General features: G+C 36.0%; 3 protein-coding genes across 7 annotated transcripts in view; 1 reads left to right on the forward strand and 2 right to left on the reverse strand.

The window, feature by feature from the left end:
- The window catches only part of LOC110440339 (ran GTPase-activating protein 1-like), a 24,845-nt gene extending 17,708 nt beyond the window's left edge, over positions 1 to 7,137 (reverse strand). Inside the window, exons 1-6 of one of the 2 annotated variants that reach the window (XM_021483345.1) lie at positions 6,930 to 7,137; positions 5,286 to 5,413; positions 4,392 to 4,451; positions 3,052 to 3,231; positions 1,079 to 1,213; positions 244 to 402 (exon numbers count right to left, since the gene is read on the reverse strand). In XM_021483345.1, coding sequence (XP_021339020.1) covers positions 244 to 402; positions 1,079 to 1,213; positions 3,052 to 3,231; positions 4,392 to 4,451; positions 5,286 to 5,413; positions 6,930 to 7,044 — 777 coding nt within the window. In that variant the 5' untranslated portion in view covers positions 7,045 to 7,137. Of the gene's footprint in view, positions 1 to 243; positions 403 to 1,078; positions 1,214 to 3,051; positions 3,232 to 4,391; positions 4,452 to 5,285; positions 5,414 to 6,247; positions 6,485 to 6,929 lie in introns of those variants that run through there. The other variant, XM_021483344.1, reaches the window with a different exon arrangement.
- A 3,597-nt stretch (positions 7,138 to 10,734) lies between these two features.
- The window catches only part of LOC110440380 (leucine-rich repeat-containing protein 74B-like), a 24,547-nt gene continuing 10,986 nt past the window's right edge, over positions 10,735 to 24,295 (forward strand). Inside the window, exons 1-4 of one of the 3 annotated variants that reach the window (XM_021483429.1) lie at positions 10,735 to 10,982; positions 21,274 to 21,315; positions 22,359 to 22,430; positions 22,892 to 23,081. In XM_021483429.1, coding sequence (XP_021339104.1) covers positions 10,971 to 10,982; positions 21,274 to 21,315; positions 22,359 to 22,430; positions 22,892 to 23,081 — 316 coding nt within the window. In that variant the 5' untranslated portion in view covers positions 10,735 to 10,970. Of the gene's footprint in view, positions 10,983 to 21,273; positions 21,316 to 22,069; positions 22,107 to 22,358; positions 22,431 to 22,891; positions 23,082 to 24,295 lie in introns of those variants that run through there. The other 2 variants (XM_021483432.1, XM_021483431.1) reach the window with 2 other exon arrangements.
- LOC110440379 (52 kDa repressor of the inhibitor of the protein kinase-like) lies at positions 14,029 to 17,937 on the reverse strand. Of its 2 annotated transcripts, none has more exons than XM_021483428.1 (2): positions 17,731 to 17,937; positions 14,029 to 17,358 (listed from the first exon to the last, which is right to left on the reverse strand). In XM_021483428.1, the coding sequence occupies exon 2, from the start codon at positions 16,348 to 16,350 to the stop codon at positions 14,215 to 14,217; it is 2,136 nt and encodes a 711-aa protein (XP_021339103.1). In that variant the 5' UTR covers positions 16,351 to 17,358; positions 17,731 to 17,937; the 3' UTR covers positions 14,029 to 14,214. The 2 variants fall into 2 exon arrangements, with proteins under 2 accessions (XP_021339103.1, XP_021339102.1); XM_021483427.1 differs by having other exon boundaries at positions 14,029 to 16,963; positions 17,248 to 17,937.

Below are 24,295 nucleotides of genomic sequence, written 5' to 3' on the forward strand. Positions count from 1 at the left end.
GGGGGGGGCAGAAACAAGTCTATTACTCTTGCCCCCAGCAAGTGGGCCTACTTTTTTGCACTTGCCCCAAGCAATAAAACCTGTTGTCCTTGGCATCAGGCAAGTGGATTATTACACCCCTCACTTCATGGTCAGCATGTCGTGAAAATCTACTTATTTCGAAAAGCTACACCACCTGGACATTTTGGACTTTTAATCTATCAATTGAATTTTCTACAAAACTCTCAGAAGTGCATCACCTACCTTTGCTATGCTTTTGGCACCCGCCACTGTAAAGGTGTTGTCGTTTAAATTAAGTCTTTTTAGTCCCTTGTTATGAGCTATAGCGTCGGCCAGGGCACTTATCCCGGGAGGGTTGATCCCGTTCTGTGGCATGGTGATCTCCTCTAGGGTTCCAATTGCCTAATAACAGATACCATTAGCATGTGTTTAGTGTCACTGGTTATGTTCTAATTGGATGTTATATCACTAAGGTAAATTATTTTATTTGAAAATTTTAGTCATGTTACATACATGTAACTACTTTTAATAATTTCACAAGCTGTACCCACGTCCATTATTATAAGTTGAACATTATCCCACCTCTGACGCAAGTTATAGTTTGTAAGTTAATATAAATCAAAGGGACAAATAGACCAATTGGGTCAGGTGCTAGAATCTTGTTTTTTTAATTGTAAATCAACTTGAACGTATGAAATTATGATGCATACATATGACACAATCGTAATATATACATTGTATTGCATCAATTAAATCAATAGAAATTGTAATTTGTATCGATTATGTGAAAAATTGAAAAATTGTTGCATTTAATATTCGATACAATTAAAGAGAGGCGATTACATTGCATATACCAGTTCATGTACTGTATATCTGTAAACTTTCACCTTCGCTGGTAAACTCTGTATTCGTTTAGTGTTAAGGTTGCCCTCCACATTTGATCTTTATTTTCATATGTTGTTTACTAATGTTCGCTCTTACAATAAATTCAACCTCATTACGGAGAGTGAAAAAGACAGTTAAAACTGTGGTGAAAATTTCCTGGAATACAGTATTCCCAGACTCCATAACACAATACCTTGAAGGCTGCGGCGAGAGCAGTGGCTCCATCGTTCTCCAGCCTGTTACGTCCCGATATAAACACCCGCAGGGCCAGAGGTTTGCCTGCAGCACAGCTCGACTTGTGACAGTCCAGCAGGCACTGTGAGAGTATCTGTACCAACATGGAAAACAACAATGTAACAACTGATTCTAGGAAGTTATAACAACAATGTAACAACAGATTCTAGGAAGTTACAACAACAATGTAACAACTGATTCTAGAAAGTTACAACAACAATGTAACAACAGATTCAAGGAAGTTACAACAACAATGAAACAACAGATTCTAGAAAGTTACAACAACAATGTAACAACTGATTCTAGGAAGTTACAACAACAATGTAACAACAGATTCAAGGAGTTACAACAATAATGTAACAACAATAGATTATAAGAATTTATAACAACAATGTAACAACAGATTCTATGAAGTTACAACAACAATGTAACAACAGAATCTAGGAGTTACAACAATAATGTAACAACAATAGATTATAGGAATTTATAACAACAATGTAACAACAGATTCTATGAAGTTACAACAACAATGTAACAAAATATTCTAGGAAGTTACAACCCAAATGTAACAACAGATTCTAGGAAGTTAGAACAACAATGTAACAACTGATTCTAGGAAGTTACAACAACAATGTAACAACAGATTCTAGGAAGTTACAACAACAATGTAACAACATAATCTAGGAGTTACAACAACAATGTAACAACAGAATCTAGGAGTTACAACAACAATGTAACAAAAGATTCTAGGAAGTTACAACACCAATGTAACAACAGATTCTAGGAAGTTACAACACCAATATAACAACAGATTCTAGGAAGTTACAACAACAATGTAACAACAGAGTCTAGGAAGTTACAATAACAATGTAACAACAGATTCTAGGAAGTTACAACAACAATGTAAAAAAAGATTCTAGGAAGTTACAACACCAATGTAACAACAGATTCTAGGAAGTTACAATAACAATGTAACAACATATTTTAGGTTATTACAACAGACACCAAATACAGAAATAATTCAGTATAGAAAATATTCAGGTATGTCAACTACCCCAATTTGGTCTGGTTTCACAAAACAAAGGAGGAGGTGGGTTGGAGGAAATCACACAAACAGTATCCTATATTATCAATCAAATAACAATTTCTGGTAATAAGCCCACCCATACCTATCGCAATTTAGACTTGAAATGTCAAAACAAAACATTTTGTTGTCCTTTAGTAAGCCCATCCCCTACTTTGAGTAAGAGATTAAATTAAGTGTTGCCCAAAGAGATATTTCAAGATAAATATTTTACTTAAATAAGGTCATTTAACAGACAAAGAAATTAAGAGTAAAACCTTGCTATAATGCAACTGTCCAGGGCAGAGTTGGGTTTTTGTGGATTTTCGTAGGAAGGCCAAAAAAAAAGGAAAATGAAACAAAGAAATAGGTTGGTGGGTAAACCAGGTTGATAAGATAACCTTTCTGCCCTCAATGTCCATGTTGGTGGGTAAACCAGGTTGATAAGATTACCTTTCTGCCCCCAATGCCCATGTTGGTGGGTAAACCAGATTGATAAGATTACCTTTCCGCCCCCAATGCCCATGTTGGTGGGTAAACCAGGTTGATAAGATTACCTTTCCGCCCCCAATGCTAGTGTTGATGGGTAAACCAGGTTGATAAGATTACCTTTCCGCCCACAATCCCCATGTTGGTGGGTATACCAGGTTGATAAGATTACCTTTCCACCCCCAATGCCCATGTTGGTGGGGAAACCAGGTTGATAAGATTACCTTTCCGCCCCCAATGCCCATGTTGATGGGTAAACCAGGTTGATAAGATTACCTTTCTGCCCCCAATGCCCATGTTGGTGGGTAAACCAGGTTGATAAGATTACCTTTCCGCCCCCAATGCTCGTGTTGATGGGTAAACCAGGTTGATAAGATTACCTTTCCGCCCCCAATGCCGAGACCATTGTTGTTGAGTTTGAGTTCCTTCAGGGTATAGCAGCTAGGACTCTTCAGCAGTTCTATTAGACCATCCACTCCGGTCGGACCGAAGGCATTATCACTGAGGTCAAGCTCCACTAATCCAGCTCCAGCAGCTATGATTGCCTTGCCTAAATGTTTCTGTAAAATAAATCAGTATTATTGTGACATTTTGGATATCATATATTTATACATGTTTTAGCTGTTTTAATGTTTTGTTTTGATGAACAAAATATAAATAGCTATGAATTCATTCAAGTATTAGAAAGCCCATACAATTGGCATTATACCAGCCTGTTCTGATGCAGAATTTTGAGTACAGATTCCAATTTCACTATTAAAACATGTTAACTTAGATCATTTCCTTAACCTAAAGTAATTCTTAAGTTTAGGAAAAATGCCAACTTTAGCTGTTTATGACATGTTCTTGAAGCTGGGGCCTGTAATTTTTTCATTTTGGCCAAAATGACTCAATTTATCTTAAATAGTTACTCATAAGGCCAAAATATATATATGGTCTGTTTAGGGTTGCATGGGCCAAAAAACTAGGGTAGGAAGGTCAGACTTTTTTTTTGATTTTTTTTTTTATATTTTTGGTCATGTAATTATGACCCTACTATTGCATGTAAAACAAAGAATTACATAAACAACGTTCGTTTGAGGGCAAATTGTGCTCCATTTGATGACATTTAGCGCCTAAACGGCGCCGGAAGCCATTTTGAAAGGCAAGGAACCTTCTAAAATTCGAAAATCATCAGGGTTTTTGGGGTTTTTTCATCAAAAAGTTTTGGGTCGGGGGTAAAAAGCTTGGGTCGGTCAGGAACCCTAAACACCCTTTTTTGTTTGGCCTAACGTGAAATATTATTCTTATAGGAAGTCAAAGGTATTTTTAAATTATTGACAGGGACTTGTAAAAAATATTTTGCAAAAGTTTTTAACTCTAATAATAAAATGGGACACTTTCTCTATGTTTTAAGATACCTCAATTCCAATGAATCATTTGAAAATTTGAAAAAAAAATAGCTGATGCATTCTGTCCTTCCTAGCTGCTATTATTGATGCAGTGTTAAATTTGATCTGTTGATCTTAGAAATTATACAGTGAAACACTTGATGCGTTTCAAAGTTTCATATTTGACCTAAATGGCTAAAAATGAACAGGATGTCACCACAAATGTTTTATTTTTCAATAAAAGCAAGACAAATTGAAAATCCTGATGTATATGAGCAACAATATGATACAAACTTCGGCCAGAGCAAGACACATTGATATATCTTTATAAGCCTAGTTCAATGTCTCACCAAGGCAGGAGGGATCTCCGTTTTCAATCGACCCGTGAACATGTCACTCCAGTGTGCTCTCTACAAAGAAACAAACACAATATTACACATATTGCTATACAGATTTGTAACTAAATTAAGTGTTACAATATCAATGACAAAATATAATAACAAAAATTTCCCTCCTGGTATTAATGATACTAAAATTTGGCACCAATCCCAATTATATTTAGATATTTATTTCCTAATTTAGGAGAGAAAAAAAAAAAAAATGTTATTGGATATTCCTGAAATTAATATAAGAGGAGGGGAAATTGGAAGGGAGAAGAGGAGCACTTATACTTGGTTATAAATGACGTACTGGGTCTATAATTTTTGTAAAGTTTACACCAGGTGATAATTTGGGTCTCAATTTGATATAATTATATAAATAATATATAAAAAAAAATGTGTACATTATTATTCTGAAGCCTTCTCTAGGAATTTCATTAGACCCTTGACACTGAAAGTATGTTTCTGTCCCCCAAAAGTTAGCTTTTACACAATAGTTTGAAAAGACAATGTCACATGTCTATATTTGACATACATATGTACATGTTTTGACCCTCAAATTTCTGGGAAAATGTGATCATTGACCTCTAAAATTGAAATGATCAGGGCCGTCAGTTGACTCTTGTCATTCCGATTTTGAGGTCAATGATCCCTCCAAATCAGTGATTTTTACAGTGAATTTGCAATTTGAGCTTTTATTTATAGTTAATAAAAGACCCTTTCCCCACATATATGCTGTATTTTCCAAATTCAATGTAGAATTGGTTTATTTTCCCAAAACATCACTGCAAATTTTCTCTTGTCTGTTATAATTCTTTGATAATCCATGACATAACAATTTCAACATTAGAGCATTAAATATACCTGAAATTCTGGATGTTTTTGTAAAGCTTCGGCTATGACTTCAGCAGCATCAGCTCCAAGGGTGTTCCCTTCCATTCTCAGGGCTGTCATTGTTTTGCATTCTTCAATCTCATTAGCTATAACTTCGGCTGAACAAAAGAAACATATAACAACCACTTGAAGAGACCTCATACAAATATGTTCTACTGTACTACACATGTACACCTAACAAGCTTTGAAATAAACTTTTATACATGTAACACTGGCACTTTCGATGCTTCCCATTATTAGAATATATTATATATAGAATTTTATTATATTTAATTTTGAATCAAATCTTCCTGATCAAACTGACTTGACTAGACCAGTGTTTTAGGCTGTACATTGATATTGTAATATGTCCCTAATTAAAGTCAGTGTGCCCAAATTGATATCCATTTCCAACATTTACCTTAATATCTTATTTGCCACTTGATAATTTCCAAATCCTTGTTTTATTTTGACAAAGAGTGAATATGAACCCTTTTTCCGCACGTTGGTTTTGGTAAGACTAGTTAAGGCTTTTTGTGTATATCTGATGACTGAGTGTTTTCCCTTTGTAAAATCAGTGGCGGATCCAGAGACCTAACTCTGTTGGGGTTTCCATGTGGGGGGAAATTGAGGAAAATGGTGAAAATACTTGATTTTTTAAAGAAAATTCTCATGGTGGGAAAATTATAAAACTCTCTTGAATTTACTTCACGTTTTGTAAAAGAAATCACAAAAGCTACATTAGGGCCCAGTTGACGATCTTTCCATATTTAACGATGCCACTGTTTACTGAAAACACAGGAATTTTCAGATTCTTCAGACTTCCTTAGAATATTATCACCATCATAAGCTTAAGACTCGAGTTTGAAGGGAAAATCAATAACCAAATCAAATAGTACGTACAGGAAGGATTTTTTTACTTACATTATACGGTATAATAAACTTAGACTTACTATTAAATGGCAGTTCAGATTTGTCTCTTGGGGAAAACATCCATGTATTCAAATCAGTACAGAAGTTTATTAAAGACAGTGGTTGGTTCAAATTTCTCGCTCTCTCCTTCGTTATTTTCATCATCGATTTGTGTAAAATCTGTTGATGTTGCCATGTACATTGTATAAAATATTTCTGGGAGAAGGCTTCATAAGTTGGAATAACTTGTGCCTAATCTATTTGCAAATTCTGCAATAGAATATGTTTATATCAAGTCAAGGATTGTTTTGCCCACATTTGACAAAAGGTAGTCAAATAATTCCCACGTCTTCAAAGTAATGCTGTGAAATCGAGTGTTAGTAATCAGTTAATGTTAATGGTGTTTCAGAGGTTATTATCTTTACCTTTTTTGAAGGGAGGGGGGGGGGGGGGGGGGGGGATAAGAATAACCTAGTTGGAGACCTCATTCCGAAGAAAATGGGTCTTTGCCAGAAATGAATTTGGGTAATTTCATAAACAATCCATTTCAACATCATTTTCTATATGAGGTAAATTAAACACCATTTTTGTTTCTATTTATCAATTTGTATTTTCATTCTGGTGAATGGCACATGTACAAATATAACTCGAGATAACGTCGGATAATGCGAAAGATAGACAGATATTATTTAAAACATTCACATGAACAGATCGACATTTTACCATCTTTTGCTGTATTAAGTTTAAGTCCTCGGCCTTTGAAACTTAATTCGTATGTTTCGTCTACTTTGGTTTTAGCTAGCTGGTCTGTAACTTGTGATATGTCAGAGGATGCCATTATATTAGGCTGTTATTTCTGTTGGTATGCCCGTTGTTTTTTCACCATGCAACTTATAGATTATGGCGGCGTTTTTGAACCTACTTCCGGTTCAACAAGGGGAGTAACAATGTGTGTCTATTTTAAAGATACATGATTCGGAAAAGCAAATTTACGAAACTTCAAATTCTGGAGCATGTATTTAAAGAAAATTATTTTTGAAAAAAGCAGGAAAACGTATAGGCCTAGTGGTAATTATAAGGACGATTTCGGAAAATTGGGATTAAGTCCCGAAACATCTTGTTTCACGTCCCGAAACGACTTGTTACCGAAACGACCTGCATGTTACCGAAACGACTAGCATTCCCCGCAACCACTTCCAAAAATGAACCACCTCTACTACCCCATAATTGTCACAACATCATTTTCTGCGTCCATAACACCATAAAACCACTGACAGATTAGTGTCTAGCGTGGTTCCTAACTGGTTTAACAAAAAGCACATGAGGGCAAATCCTGATAAATTTCAGGCCATATGTCTAGGTAGGAAAACTATTGAGACTTCTAATTCTTTCAAAATAGAAAAAACTGTGAAGTTACTTGGTGTCAATTTTGACTCATTTTTAAATTTTGATACACATGTTTCAGAAATTTGTTCAAAGGCTTCTAGACAGCTTAATGTTCTTAAAAGAATTGTAGTTTTTGTAAACAAAACAAGGTAGGAGAGTCATATTCAATTCTTTTATTATATTTAGTTTTCATTTCTGCCCAATGGTTTCAGTGGTTTGGCATTTTACTAGCTTGAAAAGTGTGAGAAAGATGAAAAGATTCAGGAGCGTGCACTGAGATTCGTGCATGGAGAGTGATTATGTCTCAACTTTTAGTCAGCTTTTACATGTTAAGAGGCTAAAAGATATGGGCTGTGAATTTTTAAAAAAAATCACAGCCCATATCTTTTAGCCTCTTAACATGTAAAAGAGTACTATTAGTATATTTTAAAAGCTGACTAAAAGTTGAGACATAATCACTCTCCATGCACGAATCTCAGTGCACGCTCCTGAATCTTTTCATCTTTCTCGTAGTAGCTACACAAGAGTTCTCCTAATTATATACGTGATTTAGTAAAACTAAGGGAATCTGCTTATGATCTCAGAAGGGACTTCACAGTCAGCATCCCATCTGTAAAAACTACAAGGTATGGACAGAAATCCTTCTCGTTTGAGGCGGCCCGGGTGTGGAACAGTCTTCCAAATGAATTGCGGAGATGTGAATACTTCCCAGAATTCCGGAGGCTGGTCCACACCTGGGCTGGTCCCATCTGTACAATTGATTTTTGGTGCTAGGTTGTGGTTTTTATTGCTCCAGAAATAGTTGTCATGCACAAGTTTTAGTTATTAGTGCTGCTTTACTTTCTTTTGTGTAAGTTTTCTTTTATGCTGTAAATTCCTAAATATTGTTTAATAAATGTTTGTATTGTTGTTTTAGATTATGTTATATTAGCATGTACTCTGTCAATTTTTAGTTTTTGCCATAGCGGCAGATATGTACATTAGACTGAAACGTCTCTTAAATTACTTTATATGCTGCATGAGCTTTATGTTCGCATGACCTTTAATCTTTCCGTGCTATTTTACCTTTTATTCAACCATCTGTGATGCATGCTACCTTCGTGATATTTTATTGTTTCTATTAATTATGATTGTTATAATAGTCGTAAGAATAGCTCTTCTGAGCTAAATTTGTATTGTCACAACCNGGGGGAGAAAATAATGCTGAAACGTCTCTGTTTCAGTCGGTGAATACTTGGAATATCCCTTAGCATTTATGGGCCAAAATATACCCACACTTACATTAAACAATTCAACGAACACTTGGAAACAGAATAATGTCGTGGTATTCCGAATACGAGGATAATCTTTATTATTTTTTAAGTCAGTTGAACCATCATGGTGTCAATTTTAAAAACAAGCGATATAAAAAGAATTCCACTTCTTAGAAAAACATGTACACATGTTAGTATGCTTTAAAGACATTGTTATACTAGAATAGCCAACGCTTGCAAAAAGCACTTAACAAATCCTAAAAATCACATCGTTTGATTTTATAATGTTAACAAATACGTATATTATTTTCAAAGTTTTATGACATTTGAAATGGCCTGTATCACCTGAATACCGAATATATGTTGGCTTTGGCTCTAACATATATAAGTCAGTGGGTCAAATTATTTCAATGGATTCTTAAGTCTTGATTTTAAATGACTTCAACCAAAGATAATTTAATTATATATTGCTGATAATATTTGCAATAATACTTGGGAAGTGAAAATTGGATTCGTTCCTCTATAAGCGTTTCCAGAAAAAAAAATGCAATTTGATCAGCGTCCTTGTGAAACTTCTCCTTACTTCATGACTAAAAGCCAGACAACCTTAGAAGCAAACATTGTGGTGACGTAAGATTGTTCCAGGAGTCTCGTTTGCACTGACGACACAGACACTTCAATATCGAAAACATATGGGAATACCTATATTTAGATATTTAATAACTAAAAAATCAGAATTTGAGGACTGATCAAGAACGGCCTTTTTTTTAATATTCATGCTTGTATGAACGCCAATATGTTACATGAATATTTATGTAACCGATTTGATATCATATAAGGATTGAACGGCATTTTTTTTCAACTTCATACCGGCATGAACATTTAAAAAAAAATACCGTTCAATCGTTATTATAGATAGATATTCTCTCATCTTTTCGATATTTAAGTGTCTGTGTCGTCAGAGTTTCATTGAACACCATAACGTCACCAAAATGTTTGATTAAACTTAAAAAAGATGCGGATCGAATTGTGTTCATAGCTCTGTGAACGCAATTCTCCTGGTAGTACTTATACAGGAACTTGCAATGGAAATGGAAATATACCAGCATGTTAATTGAAAATTGCCTTTTAATCCTTATATAAGCAGAGACGTTGTAGTATATATAGGCTCTGGCATAGGTGGTATTTATATGTTTGAATTTGTACCATCCTATAATTTAATTGTATATGAGTCAAAGAAGTAATATCGAGGGTAAAATCCCCGAATCCTTACAAAAGTATATTTGTTGGATACGAATAACTTAAAATTGATGTACGGACAAAGAAATAATTCCAACAGTGAACACAAGATTTCCTGGTCGATCCGCTCCATGGTATGTATAAGTGCTAATCTATATTAGGCGATTCACTTGATAGATAGTGTACATCTTATTATTATGAATTACATATACAGTTTCTCACGTGTAATATATACTGTATCAGTGTATCTTGTTTGTGATTATTTTCATTTAAAACAGACAAAAATCTCGTTTTATACAGTAGGAGTTTAAAGATAACTACGCCAAGCATTTACTGCCGTTAATCTAGTTAACTAATATGCTGTAATGTGTTTATTTTTGCCGAGGGCACTGGTAAATACATGTCCTTGGCATTTAACATATACTTAAGCACATTGAAAGTGTCTAGTCGTCCAGCGTAACGCTAATAACCCCGTTGTTCCCTATATCGGTCTGACACGTAATATGACGTCGTAAAGTCCCTACATTTGCATTTCACAATGGTTTTTATTACACTTGCGTTCCAGATAATTTTCATTAAACCCCCCAATGTTTGGATTAATTCTTTCCACTTTCTCTTGATAAGCAGACTCTTTTTATAGTCATGTTTTTATGTGTATGCCATTGCAGTATGGTGGCGTTTCTTCGATTTTAACTGTACATATAGTGTCACCTGTACGAACAACAACAAAATGTGTATGTAAATTATTCTGACAATTTTAACTAGCTTTTAAACGTGAAAGTGGGACCATGCCACGGAACAAATTCCACCAAGTTGGTGCTGTCTGACGACCCTTTGGCGTATTCCAATATATAAGGAGATACAAGTTGACCGACACGATACAGTCATGGGGGACCAGGTAAGCTACTGTACCTGTTTTCATAATATATTTGTTTGTGTATTTTACTTACTTTTCTTTCGAAACTTACTTCCATGTTTGTGATAATATGAAGCCCTCTGCTAACATAATACGATGTTTTAGATTTCGAGTTTGTCTTTAACCTTGTATTTCTGCGCTTGGTTTTGCCAGTATTCATCTAATTTATTTTAAAATTGTTTTACTGTACTTAAATTCACAACATTAGACGGAAGATTTTTTTTCTATAAATCATGAATTCTCTTTGTAAAGGATTGTTTTCTTATGTTTAATTCTGAATGCGATTTGTAAATTTTAAAATTGTGGAGATGAACTTTCCCTGATTTTTAATATGTTTGGATACTTTACAGTCAGATCCGGACATTAATTTGTAGACCTCTATCATGTCGTCGCGGGATCTCCTATTTATTGGGGTGGAGGTAGCTAGGGGTTGCTAAAAGACTGAACCTCGTCGATAGACTTGGTGGTGTAATGTATTGGACTTGGTGGTGTAATGTATTGGACTTGGTGGTGTAATGTATTGGACTTTCTATTCGCTGCTTATTGATATATTGACCTCTACATGTCTGAGCTAGTACTCTTTTATACGTTAAGTACAGCATTTACTCCGACGGAAATGGTCGTCTGTGATGGAACAATCGCAGGGACCTGATAATTTGTTACAGCTATATTTGGACCTAAACTAAGATGTTCAGAGTAATTTTACACATTTTAGGGGTTTATATCAACTTCCGATAAAAAAAATGTATACCCCCAATGATCGTATATGTGATCATTTATACCGAAAGTTGATATAAACCCATAAAATTACTCTGAACACCTTCGTTTAGGTAAAAATATAACGGCAACAAATTATCAGGCCCCTGTGGGTTCATTAGATTCCAAAAGTCCTTAAGGACTGGGGTGAACCTTTTTGGCTGTTTTTGAAAAGGCGTACTGCGTTATTCGATCATTGCCTGACTTTTAACTTCGGTTCTTTTCAGTACCTATTGTTTTTACAATACATCTAAGTGCTTTTGATCTTTTATGCTGAAAATACATATCCCTGTTCTTCTTTCTTAAACTATTTGTTCATGCGATATCTGCCGATTGATGGCAAAATTGTTCACGAATTGTCATTCCGATTGGTTAAGGTCGGTTAAAAAGAACAACCGTAACTTGTGATGCACTACTAACTTATCTATGTCAGCTGCCTACCCTATATCATAACTCCCCACGTGACCAACTGGGACGACAATTCTGTACGATAACAGTGGTGGTTTCTATTTTTCTACCTGGCCCTAGGGCTGATATTGGTCGAGGGTTGATACTGGGTGTGATATGGAAAAGGGCGTGTTTTATTATGTTTATTACATACTTACTAATAAAAACTTCTATCTTATGATTCATTTTTATTTTTGAAATATTGAAAAACGATTTTTTTCTCTCAAAGGGTTGTGATACGGGTTTTGCGGGCTGATACGGGTTTTGGGGTGTGATACGGCGGGGGCTGATACGGGTTTTGGGGTGTGATACGGCGAGGGCTGATATGGGTTAGAGCAATTGTGTCGCATCGCATATACAAAAAACCCGTATTTATTAGTAAGTATGTAATAAATGGTATTTTCGTACTACAATCATTAATTAATAGAACTCTCAAAAAACGAAACAGACTTTACTGCTGTTTTATAGATTATATAAAGCTTTTGATTTTGTTAGTTGACAAAATCTTTGGTATAAAATGATTAAGGAAGGTATAGAAGGGAAATTCCTGAAAATAATAAGAAGTCTCTATGCCAATGTAAAATGTTGTGTTAAATTCAAAGGTGTTACTGAATTTTTCAAATGTGATAGTGGTTTATTCCAAGGGGAAATATTATCTCCCTTGTTGTTTACATTATTTGTTAACGATTTAGAAATGGATTTTATAAAAAATAATTGCTTATCACTAAAAATTCAAACTATTAATTTATTTTTAAAGCAGACGATATGGTCATACTATCGGAAACACTAGAAGACTTGCAGAAAATGTTAGATTCACTATCAGATTATTGTAGAAAATGGAGCTTAACTTTAAATGTAGATATAACAAAAATAGTTATCTTAAGAAATGGTGGTTTAATAAGGACAAAAGAAAAATGGTTTTATAATAATGATGCGATTGAAGTAGTTGATGAGTTTAATCATCTTGGTCTCACTTTAAACTATAATGGAAAATTTACAAACAAAAAACAAAAAAACCTAGCAGAACAAGGTCGAAAAGCACTATTTGCCATAACTAATGCATGTAAAAAGAATTATTTTAATATGGAATCTCGTCTTGCCGTTTTTGACACGTTTGTAAATAGTATTTTGATGTACGGTTCAGAAATTTTGGGATTTCATAAAGCACCCGAAATAGAAAAATTGCATATTGGATTTTTGAAATCATTATTAGGATTAAGAAAATCTACGAACACTGCATTTCTTTATATTGAATTTGGAAGATCTCATCTAGAGCTGTAAAGAAAAAGATAAAAAAAAAGATAAGTATTGGATTAAATTACAACGTTCTGATAACTGTGTGCTGAAAGCTTGTTAATGATGATATGGTTGAAAATAAAGACCCCTGGATCCTTAACTTAAAACATGATCTTTCAAGAGTTGGCCTTGGATACATGTTTGTGACTGATAGTGTTAATCATTCTAGTGAAGTATATAAGCAGCGATTATGTGATAGTTTTCAGCAAGATTGTCTAGAGAAAGTTCATTCTTCTTCTAAAGGAGTATTATATCAGCATTTAGTGGAATGTGTTAAATGCAACTATATATTCATAAGGCAATTCATTTAAATTATCTAAAACATATTTCTAAGATGCGTTTATGTGCGCATGACCTGTTCATTGAACGTGGCCGTTACAGGGATATACCTAGAGAAGAAAGAAAATGTATTTAATGTAATGAAAAGGATATAGAAGATGAATTTCATTTTATAATTAAATGTAATCGCTATTCAGACCTCCGGTCTAAATACATAAAGCAATCAGGCGCGTAGCTAGCCTATAAAGAATGTGGATTCAAAATAATCTAGGGGGGTCAGGGGGCATGCCCCCCCTGAAAATTTTGAAATAAATGGTGCAATTTGGTGCGTTTTGGGGCCTCCGGAGAGCTTTCTTGACCAACGAAAATCCATTTATTTTAGCATAAAAATGGAGATGAATAGCTTTACTTTCGTTTATTTCAACTAGTCTACATTTCACAGCAAGTCTAACTTGCGGCCTTTGCTGGCCGCAAACTCGTTAATGATAATATCAATATCTATTTCCATGTGTCTGTAGGCGTGCAACAGGGCTAGTCCAGACATCCGTTCTGTGAGCATCGTTGATCTCATGTAGTTTTTCAGGCGTCTCATGATACTAAACTGCCTCTCGGCGGTAGCGGTAGACACTGGCATCGTAATTAGTACAACTAGACAGGTGAAGATGTCTGGATACAGAGTCTTGTTCGTAGCCTTCAATGTGTCAGTAAGATTTGAGGGTTTTGTCCCCTCCAGCTCCCATCTTACTTTCCATCGAGAAACCTCATTTCGGAAGGCTTCCCGATCCCCACTGAGGTCACTCTCATACTCCTGGAAGATGGAATCCTCGTGATCTCGGCTGAGCTCAGGAAGAAGGCTTGGGATGAGATATTGAGCCTTAAACCTCTCATTGCTGGATACAAGACGGTCTTCTAGTTCCACAACTAGATGATCAAGAAATGGATAGAACAATGCTCTTTTCCAGTATTCCGAAACAGAGTCGGCAGGCACGTTGCCACGGTGCTGTTGGCGTCGAGCTGTTCTAGGCTTTGAAGGCTCGACTCCTTGGTCTTCTGCCATGGCAACTGCTTTGTCGTAAAGCCCATCCCACACAGCATCATCGGCTCTCTCTGCACGAAATGTGGCTATAAGAACTCGACTCTCCTTGGCTGCTTCGATCAAGTCGATATTCTGCTTCTGTAGCAGCTTGTTTAGAGGCATAACACCCTGGAGGACGAATTCAACCACAACTAGAGAGATGATGAAGTCGAACCCAAGGATACTGCATCTGTAGCTCCGTGCTTTTGAGTCTCCCTCTCGTTCTAGCACCTCCAGTGCACTTACAATTGATGTGTATGCAGCTTTGAAAGTGTAAAGTGCGTCAGCCCGACTAGCCCATCGCGTCTCACACAGACTTTGAAGACGTGTTCTCTTCTGCATCTCTTCCTGTGCCACGGGATCGTTGCCAAGCTCCTCTTTGAAAGCTAAAAGACGTTTGGCAGAGTACTTGAAAGCAAATCCGATTTGTTGTACTGTGTCCAACAAGTTTCTGACGAGTGCCTCTTTACAGGCATGCACAATTGACAAATTAAGGCTATGGGCTTTGCAGTGCACATACATTGCTTGGGGAACTACTTGCTGGACCCGAGCTTGCACACCTCGATGACAACCAGACATATTACTGGCCCCATCATACCCTTGTCCCCTCATCTTGGAGATGTCTAATCCTGCGTCCCGCTGCCCCTCAATAAACTTGTTAAAAAGAGCCTCTCCTGTTGTAGATTCTGCTTGCACAAATCCCACAAAGTCTTCACGCACGTCCTGTTCAGTTTCAGAATAATATCTTACACACATAGCAATTTGTTCCATAGTGCTCGCGTCAGTAGCTTCATCTGCAAGAAATGAATAACAAATAGCATCGTTGCACTGCTGAACTATCTTGCCTTTTATGTTATTTCCCAACAAAGTGATTAATTCATTTTGGATCATAGGCGAAGTGTAAGTAACCTTAGATTTAGAGGACAGGTGTGTTTTCAGGATTTCATCCCTGTTGGCCTTGTCTTTCAACAGGACAGTAAAGTTACTATTGTTGTCATCATGACCTCTAAGTGGAATATTTTGTCGACCGCACAGAATGATGACCTCTATAACAGATCTAAGCACCTGTCTATTTTTAGCAACAGTTTCGACTTTGTTTCTCGACAGTTGTGCTGTAATGCTTGCTTGTTTCCCTTCGATGATTTTCATAAAACTACTAGCACTAGCGCAGCAGCTATGATGACTCGAACCAGGCTCGGTATGTCTCTTGATGTACTTTCCAAGGTTAGACCATTTTGATACTGGGGTATTGATGAATGTTTTCTCCTTTGGAGATGAAGCACCAAACAAAATACAGGGAGCACAATACACTGAATTCTCGGAAACTGAATATCGAAGCCAGTCATACTTCTCTAGCCAATCTACCGAGAACTGACGCTTCGTTCCATACTCAATACTGAAATAATAAAATAAAGAAATAGTGTACGAACTTGAAATGGAACAATTTTGCAACCAAATACGTAGAAATCCGGAAAGCAGGGAAGCAAATGATTCCATTTTAATAGTATATATCTAGTATCTTACTAGTATACTTATGATACTGGTACTTCAATAACGTTATCAGATATATGAGTATATTCACTATACTTTATTCGTCTTAATTATATAGTAAACATGTCATTAGCGCGCTAATATAATTATAATGGAACCAAACATCGAACAAGTGGAAGAAGCAGTATATTAATATGGGTTTACAATCGAGTGGTAAGAGACGGGCTTGCGTCTATTTTCCCACATGTACCACTCACAAAAAGACCTCAACATAAACCATCGATTTTGAGACCTCGGGACTGTGTTTAGAGATTTTAACGGTATTTTTCTATACAATACTGGTTGACTAAACTACAATTTTCTATTGATCTGCAACCGTTATAACTTCACATCTTTAAATCAAATGAATCAGAATCAGTTTACCTTGACGGAAACTTAAAAGTTTTGGCCCATTCTTTGTTGTTTTGCAGCACTTTCACTTTTATCGAGTCATCTGAAGCCTTTGTTAACCTTGCTGGATCAGGATACAAGTCATCGGGACTGTACGCAATCCCCACGAGCTCATCTTTATCTAAAGTCATAGGTTCAGGACCCTCCTTCACACCAGACGTACCGGGCGCTATAAATATACATATGGAATACATATGACGATACTTGGACAAGTGTTAGAATTTTTGGTGCATAAAATTGACTATAGAATCAATTTGATTTCGAATATTTAAAGCATGGATTGCAATGAATGTAATGTAAAAGTTTGAAATCATACTGTCCTTGAATCTTGAAAAGTTTAAACAAAATTAAAAGTTACAATTGTTGTCATCATTAACTATACATGTATAACTTAACATGTACTGACTATTGTTTGTAGCTTTTTATGTTAAAAGCATGTTAAAGTAAACATACATGTACTAGGCTCGGTTGCATCGGTGCCTTTTTCAGACAGCCCAGTTTTTGGACCTACGCTGAAGAAGCTGTCAATTCTCTTCTGTGCCATATTTCTTGCGTAATTAGAACCTGGAAGAATAAATTGTGGCTCCGTACATGTATGAAATCGGAATACTTTTGACCTTTATGCGCTTCCGTAGATGAAAAAAATGACGAGCGTTGTGTTTACCAGAAATGTTTTTTTCATAAAAATTCCATGTATCAATATAACTAATCTACCAAGAAGGAACTATTTCAAAAATGCAGAGTAACTAATACGACAAATGCACCAGAATTTTTCACATTTGCATCATGAATTCACTGATTAAGGTTGGTTAGTTCAAAATGTTGTCAGTCTCGCTAGAATCGGTTCACAGACATGGTCAAACATGTCATTACTCAACAAACAGACCGAAACAAATAAACACTAGGCATACATAGTAACATTTTAGTTATAATTACCTCTTTTCTATCGCTGATTCTGCTGATGACTTTTTTAAGAACTCGATGTAAACATTTGTTTACATTTCGAAAATACGGCGCGTGCAAACTTCCGACTTTGAAGAGCTGCAAAGGCCGACAACTTTTCAAAAAAATACTACGGTATGGTGTACGATTTAGGCTATATGATTTATAAAGTATTCAGTGTGGTAATTATCAGATCTGGCGAACGCGCTGAATTTCAAACCACATTTTTTTTACTAAAAAAATTTTTTGTTGTCAAAATAATGTGGATTCAGCTGCGTACTCGCGTATAGGCAGCTACGCGCCTGGCAATATTATTTCAAAAGGCCTAGTATGTATAAGTTTGTTCAATTACTCAAAATCGAAAACACAAAAGAACTTAATAATTTAAGAAAGTATTCATCACTAGCGTTTAAACGTAGAGCAGATTTATTAAGAGGTCATCAATAGAACAGGTCATGTTAAGATACATGTTGTATATCAGTTTATTGAATACAAATTATGTAATATACCATGATGATGAGGATGGTGTGTGCGAGTTAGTGTGAGTGTTCTTGAGGATGAGGATGATGTGTGCGAGTCAGTGTGAGTGTTCTTGAGGATGAGGATGATGTGTGCGAGTTAGTGTGAGTGTTCTTGAGGATGAGGATGATGTGTGCGAGTTAGTGTGAGTGTTCTTGAGGATGAGGATGATGTGTGCGAGTCAGTGTGAGTGTTCTTGATGATGAGGATGATGTGTGCGAGGCAGTGTGAGTGTGTCCTTGTGAGTGTCTTTGTCTTGTCTGTAAAAGTTGTAAAACTTCAGCAAATAAAGAACTTGGGTGTGCGCTGTTGTTTTGTTGTTCCATTTGACAAAACATTAATCAGAGGTGTCTGCCCCGAAGAAGAGAGAAAGATATTTTATTAACATAAAAGAACATTTTTGTAATAGAGTGTCTCCCCACCCCCCCTTTCCCGTTACGGAAGGTAGTCTCTGAGAAGTAATCAGTACTATAGTACTGGTAGCGATAATTACAGGGATTAGTAGCGGTATCGGGAGGGATCTAACTGTAGTATGTATACCTGATACAGAATAAAACAAATCAAGAGTTACCTACCACCTTACTCATCTTTGAATCAACCAAAATAATTTAATTTTGATGTTTTACTTAACTTTTTAAAACATAATTTAAATGTACATTGTAATTGTTCAGAAAACACTCAAGTATATTTCATTCAGTTCTGTGATAGTATGATACCGTTGTTATATGATTATTAATGTAATCTGTACACCTGCGTATATCGATTTTATTTAATATACAACTACAATGTATACGCTTTTTCCTACAGGTACTGTGCTTGTTTCAAACACAGAAGTGTCTAACTATGCGCTGATGTGTAATCAAAGCTCCACTAATCCCTGATTGGCCTGACACGTAGTTATTTGACGTGAAGCGATTGTCGGTAGTTACGTACGTGTACCAACACTGCACTACATTTTCACGGTCATTTCTGATCGGAATCTGCTACTGTAGCAGTTGTACCTACTTTGTTAAGTCAATTTTGATTGCTCCTTGCTCTTGTACCAGATTTTTGATTGGAGATATATGGGTGAGAGTGAGTGGATGGGAGAGAGTGAGTGGAATGCAGTGTGGGAGAGTGAGTGGATGGGAGAGAGAGTGGATGGGAGAGAGAGTGAGTGGATGGGAGAGAGAGTGAGTGGATGGGAGAGAGAGTGAGTGGATCGGAGAGAGAGTGAGTGGATGGGAGAGAGAGTGAGTGGATGGGAGAGAGAGTGAGAGGATGGGAGAGAGAGTGAGAGGATGGGAGAGAGAGTGAGAGAATGGGAGAGAGAGTGAGTGGATGGGAGAGTGATCATGAGTGGATGGGAGAGTGAGAGGATGGGAGAGAGTGAGTGGATGGGAGAGAGAGTGAGTGGATGGGAGAGAGAGTGAGTGGATGGGAGAGTGAGTGAGTGGATGGGAGAGAGAGTGAGTGGATGGGAGAGAGAGTAAATGGAATGCAGTGTGGGAGAGTGAGCGTGTCAAGAGAGAGAGAGAGAGAGTAAAACTTTTTTAACTTCAATCGGGAAATCGAAGGCAAGTGCGGCAAATGCGTTATCCACTGCCCCACCCAACCATGCCTTATTTTGAACCCCATAGAAACCGAATGTAAATAGTCTCGAAATAATGTTGATCGAAAATGGCGATCGTTGTGCCAGCATAAAAGAAGTTATCATAAACCTTATTGGAAATATGCTTTTAGGAAAAGTAAGTGTTCTTGTAAAAAGTTACAATAATAGGCGATGTTGATCTTTTTAAAATCACTATGGCAACTCTTCGAAGGTTAAAAATAGTAGTTGCGTCTGCGCTCACTTCTGTAACCGGGTCACACAAGTGGGAAGGGGTACACTATGGATGTTTCATTGCGCCTTTAAAATTTGGCAATAGATACTGTATGCAAAAAACATGAATTACACTCCATCATACAGCTATTTCGTCTTTATGTCTCGTCGGTGATGATAGGGGCCAAAAAGTAGGATATACAAATTGATCTAAACGACGGTTGAGGTAGAAGGGAAAGTGCGTTATATCCTTTAATTCCCAAACTTTTTAAATTTAAAAGTGTACTGGTTTAATTTTCAAATTAAATAATTTGTGTAGAGAGTATATTATATAGTATTAGATTAATACTAGTATGCGCAAGGCATTTGTACAATGAAGTATGACTATCTATGACTGACAAGGGATACTTTGTCTATGGTTAAAACCGTACTTATCAGTACTCTTACTTTAAGAAGGTTAATATCACCTTTTTTTCCCCAAGAAGAAATAAGAATACAGCCGTTTACATTTTTAAAAGTAAGTACTGACGAATCGGTCTGCCGAAAATTTGTGACCCTTACCTTTTTCGTATTAAAAGTGTGACCGTCACCATTTATTTTTTATTTTTTTTATTTTAACATATATCCATATACATGGTTGTAAAAATGTTTTATTTCATGCTACATCACTAAATATGTAAATGTATTCTATAGGCTCTCGATAAACGTGATAACCGTGCAAAATGTAATGAAATTCGAAAAGTGTGTGACCGTGTTCTCCGCATAAAAAACCCTAGAAAACACTGAAGCGTTTAGCAAAACTAGATGTATCTGGTCAATATATAATTGATATATATCACATCTAGAATGTTATCTGCCTTTCGCACACTTAGTGTGAAGTTCAGTAAAATACTTTAAACGCATTTTTTTACGGAAATCTTACCTCTGAAACGTCAAAATGGCGGCCAAAAGTTTGTCCGTGATCTCCGCCTGACGTAGGTTAGTAGACTTACCCCTAGAATTTACAGAACTCTTTGAGGAGATATTTGACCTTATGCTTGTGGTAACCATGGCCGGGAAAATTCAAATTGTGTATATTTCTGGCGAAGTCGTGGCGTTGTTATACTTTCAACTGACGTGCGTCGCACCGACGACAAAAACAGATAAATCGTATTCGTAATGAGTTCTTATTTCGTTTCATTGCATCTTTATATATATATATATGAATTTAATTCCAGACAAATCATATACATGAGAAACCGTCTGAGGATGGAAAACAGGTAAGGTCCTTTACATCAATATTCTCTTAATTAAGCATACGTATTCAAGTTTCATCATAATTAATATTCTGAGCAACTCTGTTCTACAAGAAGGCTTTGAATCAAAATAAATGTTTCTCACCAAAATTTCACTCATTTTTTTGTTGTTGTTGTAAATAACCAGTTTATCACTAATTTGAAATTTGGTTCACAAATATAACTTGCATAACATACGCCTAGAAAATTAAATTAACAATGAATTGACTGGAATTAATTGGAAAGGGGATTGAGAGAAAGTTTGGTTAAAAAGCATAAATTGATCGAGAAAAAGAGAGAAAGGGATAAGAGAGACTTAAGAACAATACGAGAGGTTTGGTTTGGTTTGGGTTTGTATTGTTTAAGATGCTTGTGTGTAGTGTATGCGTGTGTGTTTTGGGAGGCTGCGATATGTTCATGTTTGTCTCCTTGTGATAACGCGGAACTGATGCCGACTTTATAGTGCTACTCACTGAAACATACTGCCGAAGACACCCAGCAGGACACCCCACCCGGTCACATCATACTGACAACGGGCGAACCAGTCGTCCCACTCCTAAATTGCTGAGCGTTAAGCAGGAGTAGAAACTACCATTTTTACAGACCTTGGTATGTCTCGGCCAGGGGACAGAACCCAAAGCCTTCCTCACAAGGGCGTACGCTCAACTAAAGGCCAAAAGTGAGGCATTGTCAATGGAGACATTAGGAAGAAGAAAATTGTTAAGAAAGAAGAGAAAGAGGGATTCCCGACGAAAGCAATGATTATTCAAGAAAGGGTGATGATTGTTAATATATCAGTAAATGAAAACAAAAAATCAATAAACAATCCTGCAAGAAGAGGAGAGAAAAAAAATTGGTTTACTTAGTTTTCATCCACAATGACAATATTTCATCTTCATAATAAGTCATTAGCGTATCCATGGAGTGTATGAAAAAGAAATTGTCAATAAATATGCATTGATTTCTTATAGCATTCAAAGCAAATGTGCGGATTAAGAGTGAAAATATAAAATTAAAATAAATTCCAGGTTTTCGTTGGAACGACCTTCCTGCCTCTCCTACCCCATAAATCGGGAAACGTCGGCACTTCCCGTAATCGGGTAAGTATTAACATGTATGTCGTCGATGTAATGACTATATAACCGGAAAGTTCAAGAGCGTTCTTTATATTTAAAAAAAATAAAAAAAAATGGCGATTTAATGTTATACGGTATTGGTATTCCGTCTTTTCGTATTGCAGAGTTATCTGCTCTTGTGAGCAGGTATCGATTGTTACGTCATTAGTTTTTGTGAGAAAATTACGTCGTTTTCTCAAAAATTTATGACGTAACTCTCACAAACAAATGACGTAACAATCAATACCTGCTCACAAGAGCAGATAACTCTGCAATACGAAAAGACGGAATATTGACAAAAAGATCATTAACCTTTTATGGAGAAAAAAAACCTGGACTATCACGTAATCAGTATAAGCTTCTAGCTAATTTTATGCAATACGTGTAATATTTAGTGAGTAAATTATGGAATGAAATATTATTCATGCCCTTTTTCGATATTTCAGCTACATTTTGGTAAACTGGACCCGCGCCCATTGATTCGCCAACGAGGTATCACCCGCGATGCCATAGTGATAGCACGGAGAAAAAGCGAGCTTGCGTTGCCTGCCTCGAGAGACACGCTTATTTACCCATCCAAACCATATCAACAACCTCCTCCAGCTTTAGTGTCCGACAAATATGATGATTCGGATGGTAAGTCGGTATCATCGCTATGTTTGGAGCTACACATCAAGATGAGTGATATTAAATGTATATGAGGTGATAGAAGGGCGAAATGACATCATTGTTTTGTTTTCATTAAAAGAGGATATAGTCTAAGATTCTTGATGAGTAACAGCTATATTTCACGCGTGGGATGAATATTTCAGAATATCATATATAATATTCACCCAATATTTATATTTTACTCTTGAGTAGAGTATTTCTTATGAATATCAAAATGTTCATGTTACCCAACAAATACAACTGTTTTGTTATAAAGACACGTTCTCATGAACAGGTGGTCAAGTTACCACAAAAATGTTGAGATAATTGATGCTATAATGGAACAACAATATAATTAGAAAACGTCATAATTGACAATGTCCGTTATTAACATTTATCACATTAATCCTTGCGTTATAATTAGTCGTTAAATGCGAAAATAAACAATTTATCTATTTCTAACAATAATTAAGGAATAACCAAAATTAATTTTGGGGTTTTAACGATAGACCAAAAACATTATTTGAGTTGTTTCGGTACATACCGTATAATCCTAAAAATAATCATGTCTATCATTTATAATTTAATTTAAAAAACATTTATTAATTTATGTTAAACAAAAATGCACAAAACACCACATTGTGCAATAATTTCATTTCAAGGCAACTTCAACCAATCAGAAGTTAGAATTACAAAGACCGCGCCAAACATTCCGGTGTACAACGTCATCTCTTTCTGTGTTGTCTATTTTAAGGTTATATGCTATAACTTAAATAAAAGTTTAGCATTTTGGGGAATGGCCAAAATTAGAATATAAAATTATCAACTTTATTTTCAGTATTCAAACCACACTTTGCATGAGGTTTAAATTGAGTAAAACACGGTAGCCATGTCATAAATGTATTGATTGACTAAATTCCCGTTTTGTGTGATACTGATGTGAAAACTACAGATACCTTAATACCCATATCTACTGGATATGTTGCAATACGTCATCATAAAGTGGAATGGTAAAAGACACCGAATACTACTTCCTTTTAAAGGTTATTGACTATTTCTAGATCGTTTACTAGCTCATAGTGTTACACATCCTTATGTTTAATAGATACAGTATGCCAAAAAAGAATTACACTAAACTTAACGGTTTTGTCGTTCTAGGACTCATCCGTGATGCTAAGGGCCAACAAAAAAAAAAGGGGGGG

The sequence above is a fragment of the Mizuhopecten yessoensis genome, unplaced genomic scaffold (genome assembly GCF_002113885.1).
Source record: "Mizuhopecten yessoensis strain PY_sf001 unplaced genomic scaffold, ASM211388v2 scaffold11179, whole genome shotgun sequence".
NCBI classification, from domain to species: Eukaryota; Metazoa; Mollusca; class Bivalvia; order Pectinida; family Pectinidae; genus Mizuhopecten; species Mizuhopecten yessoensis.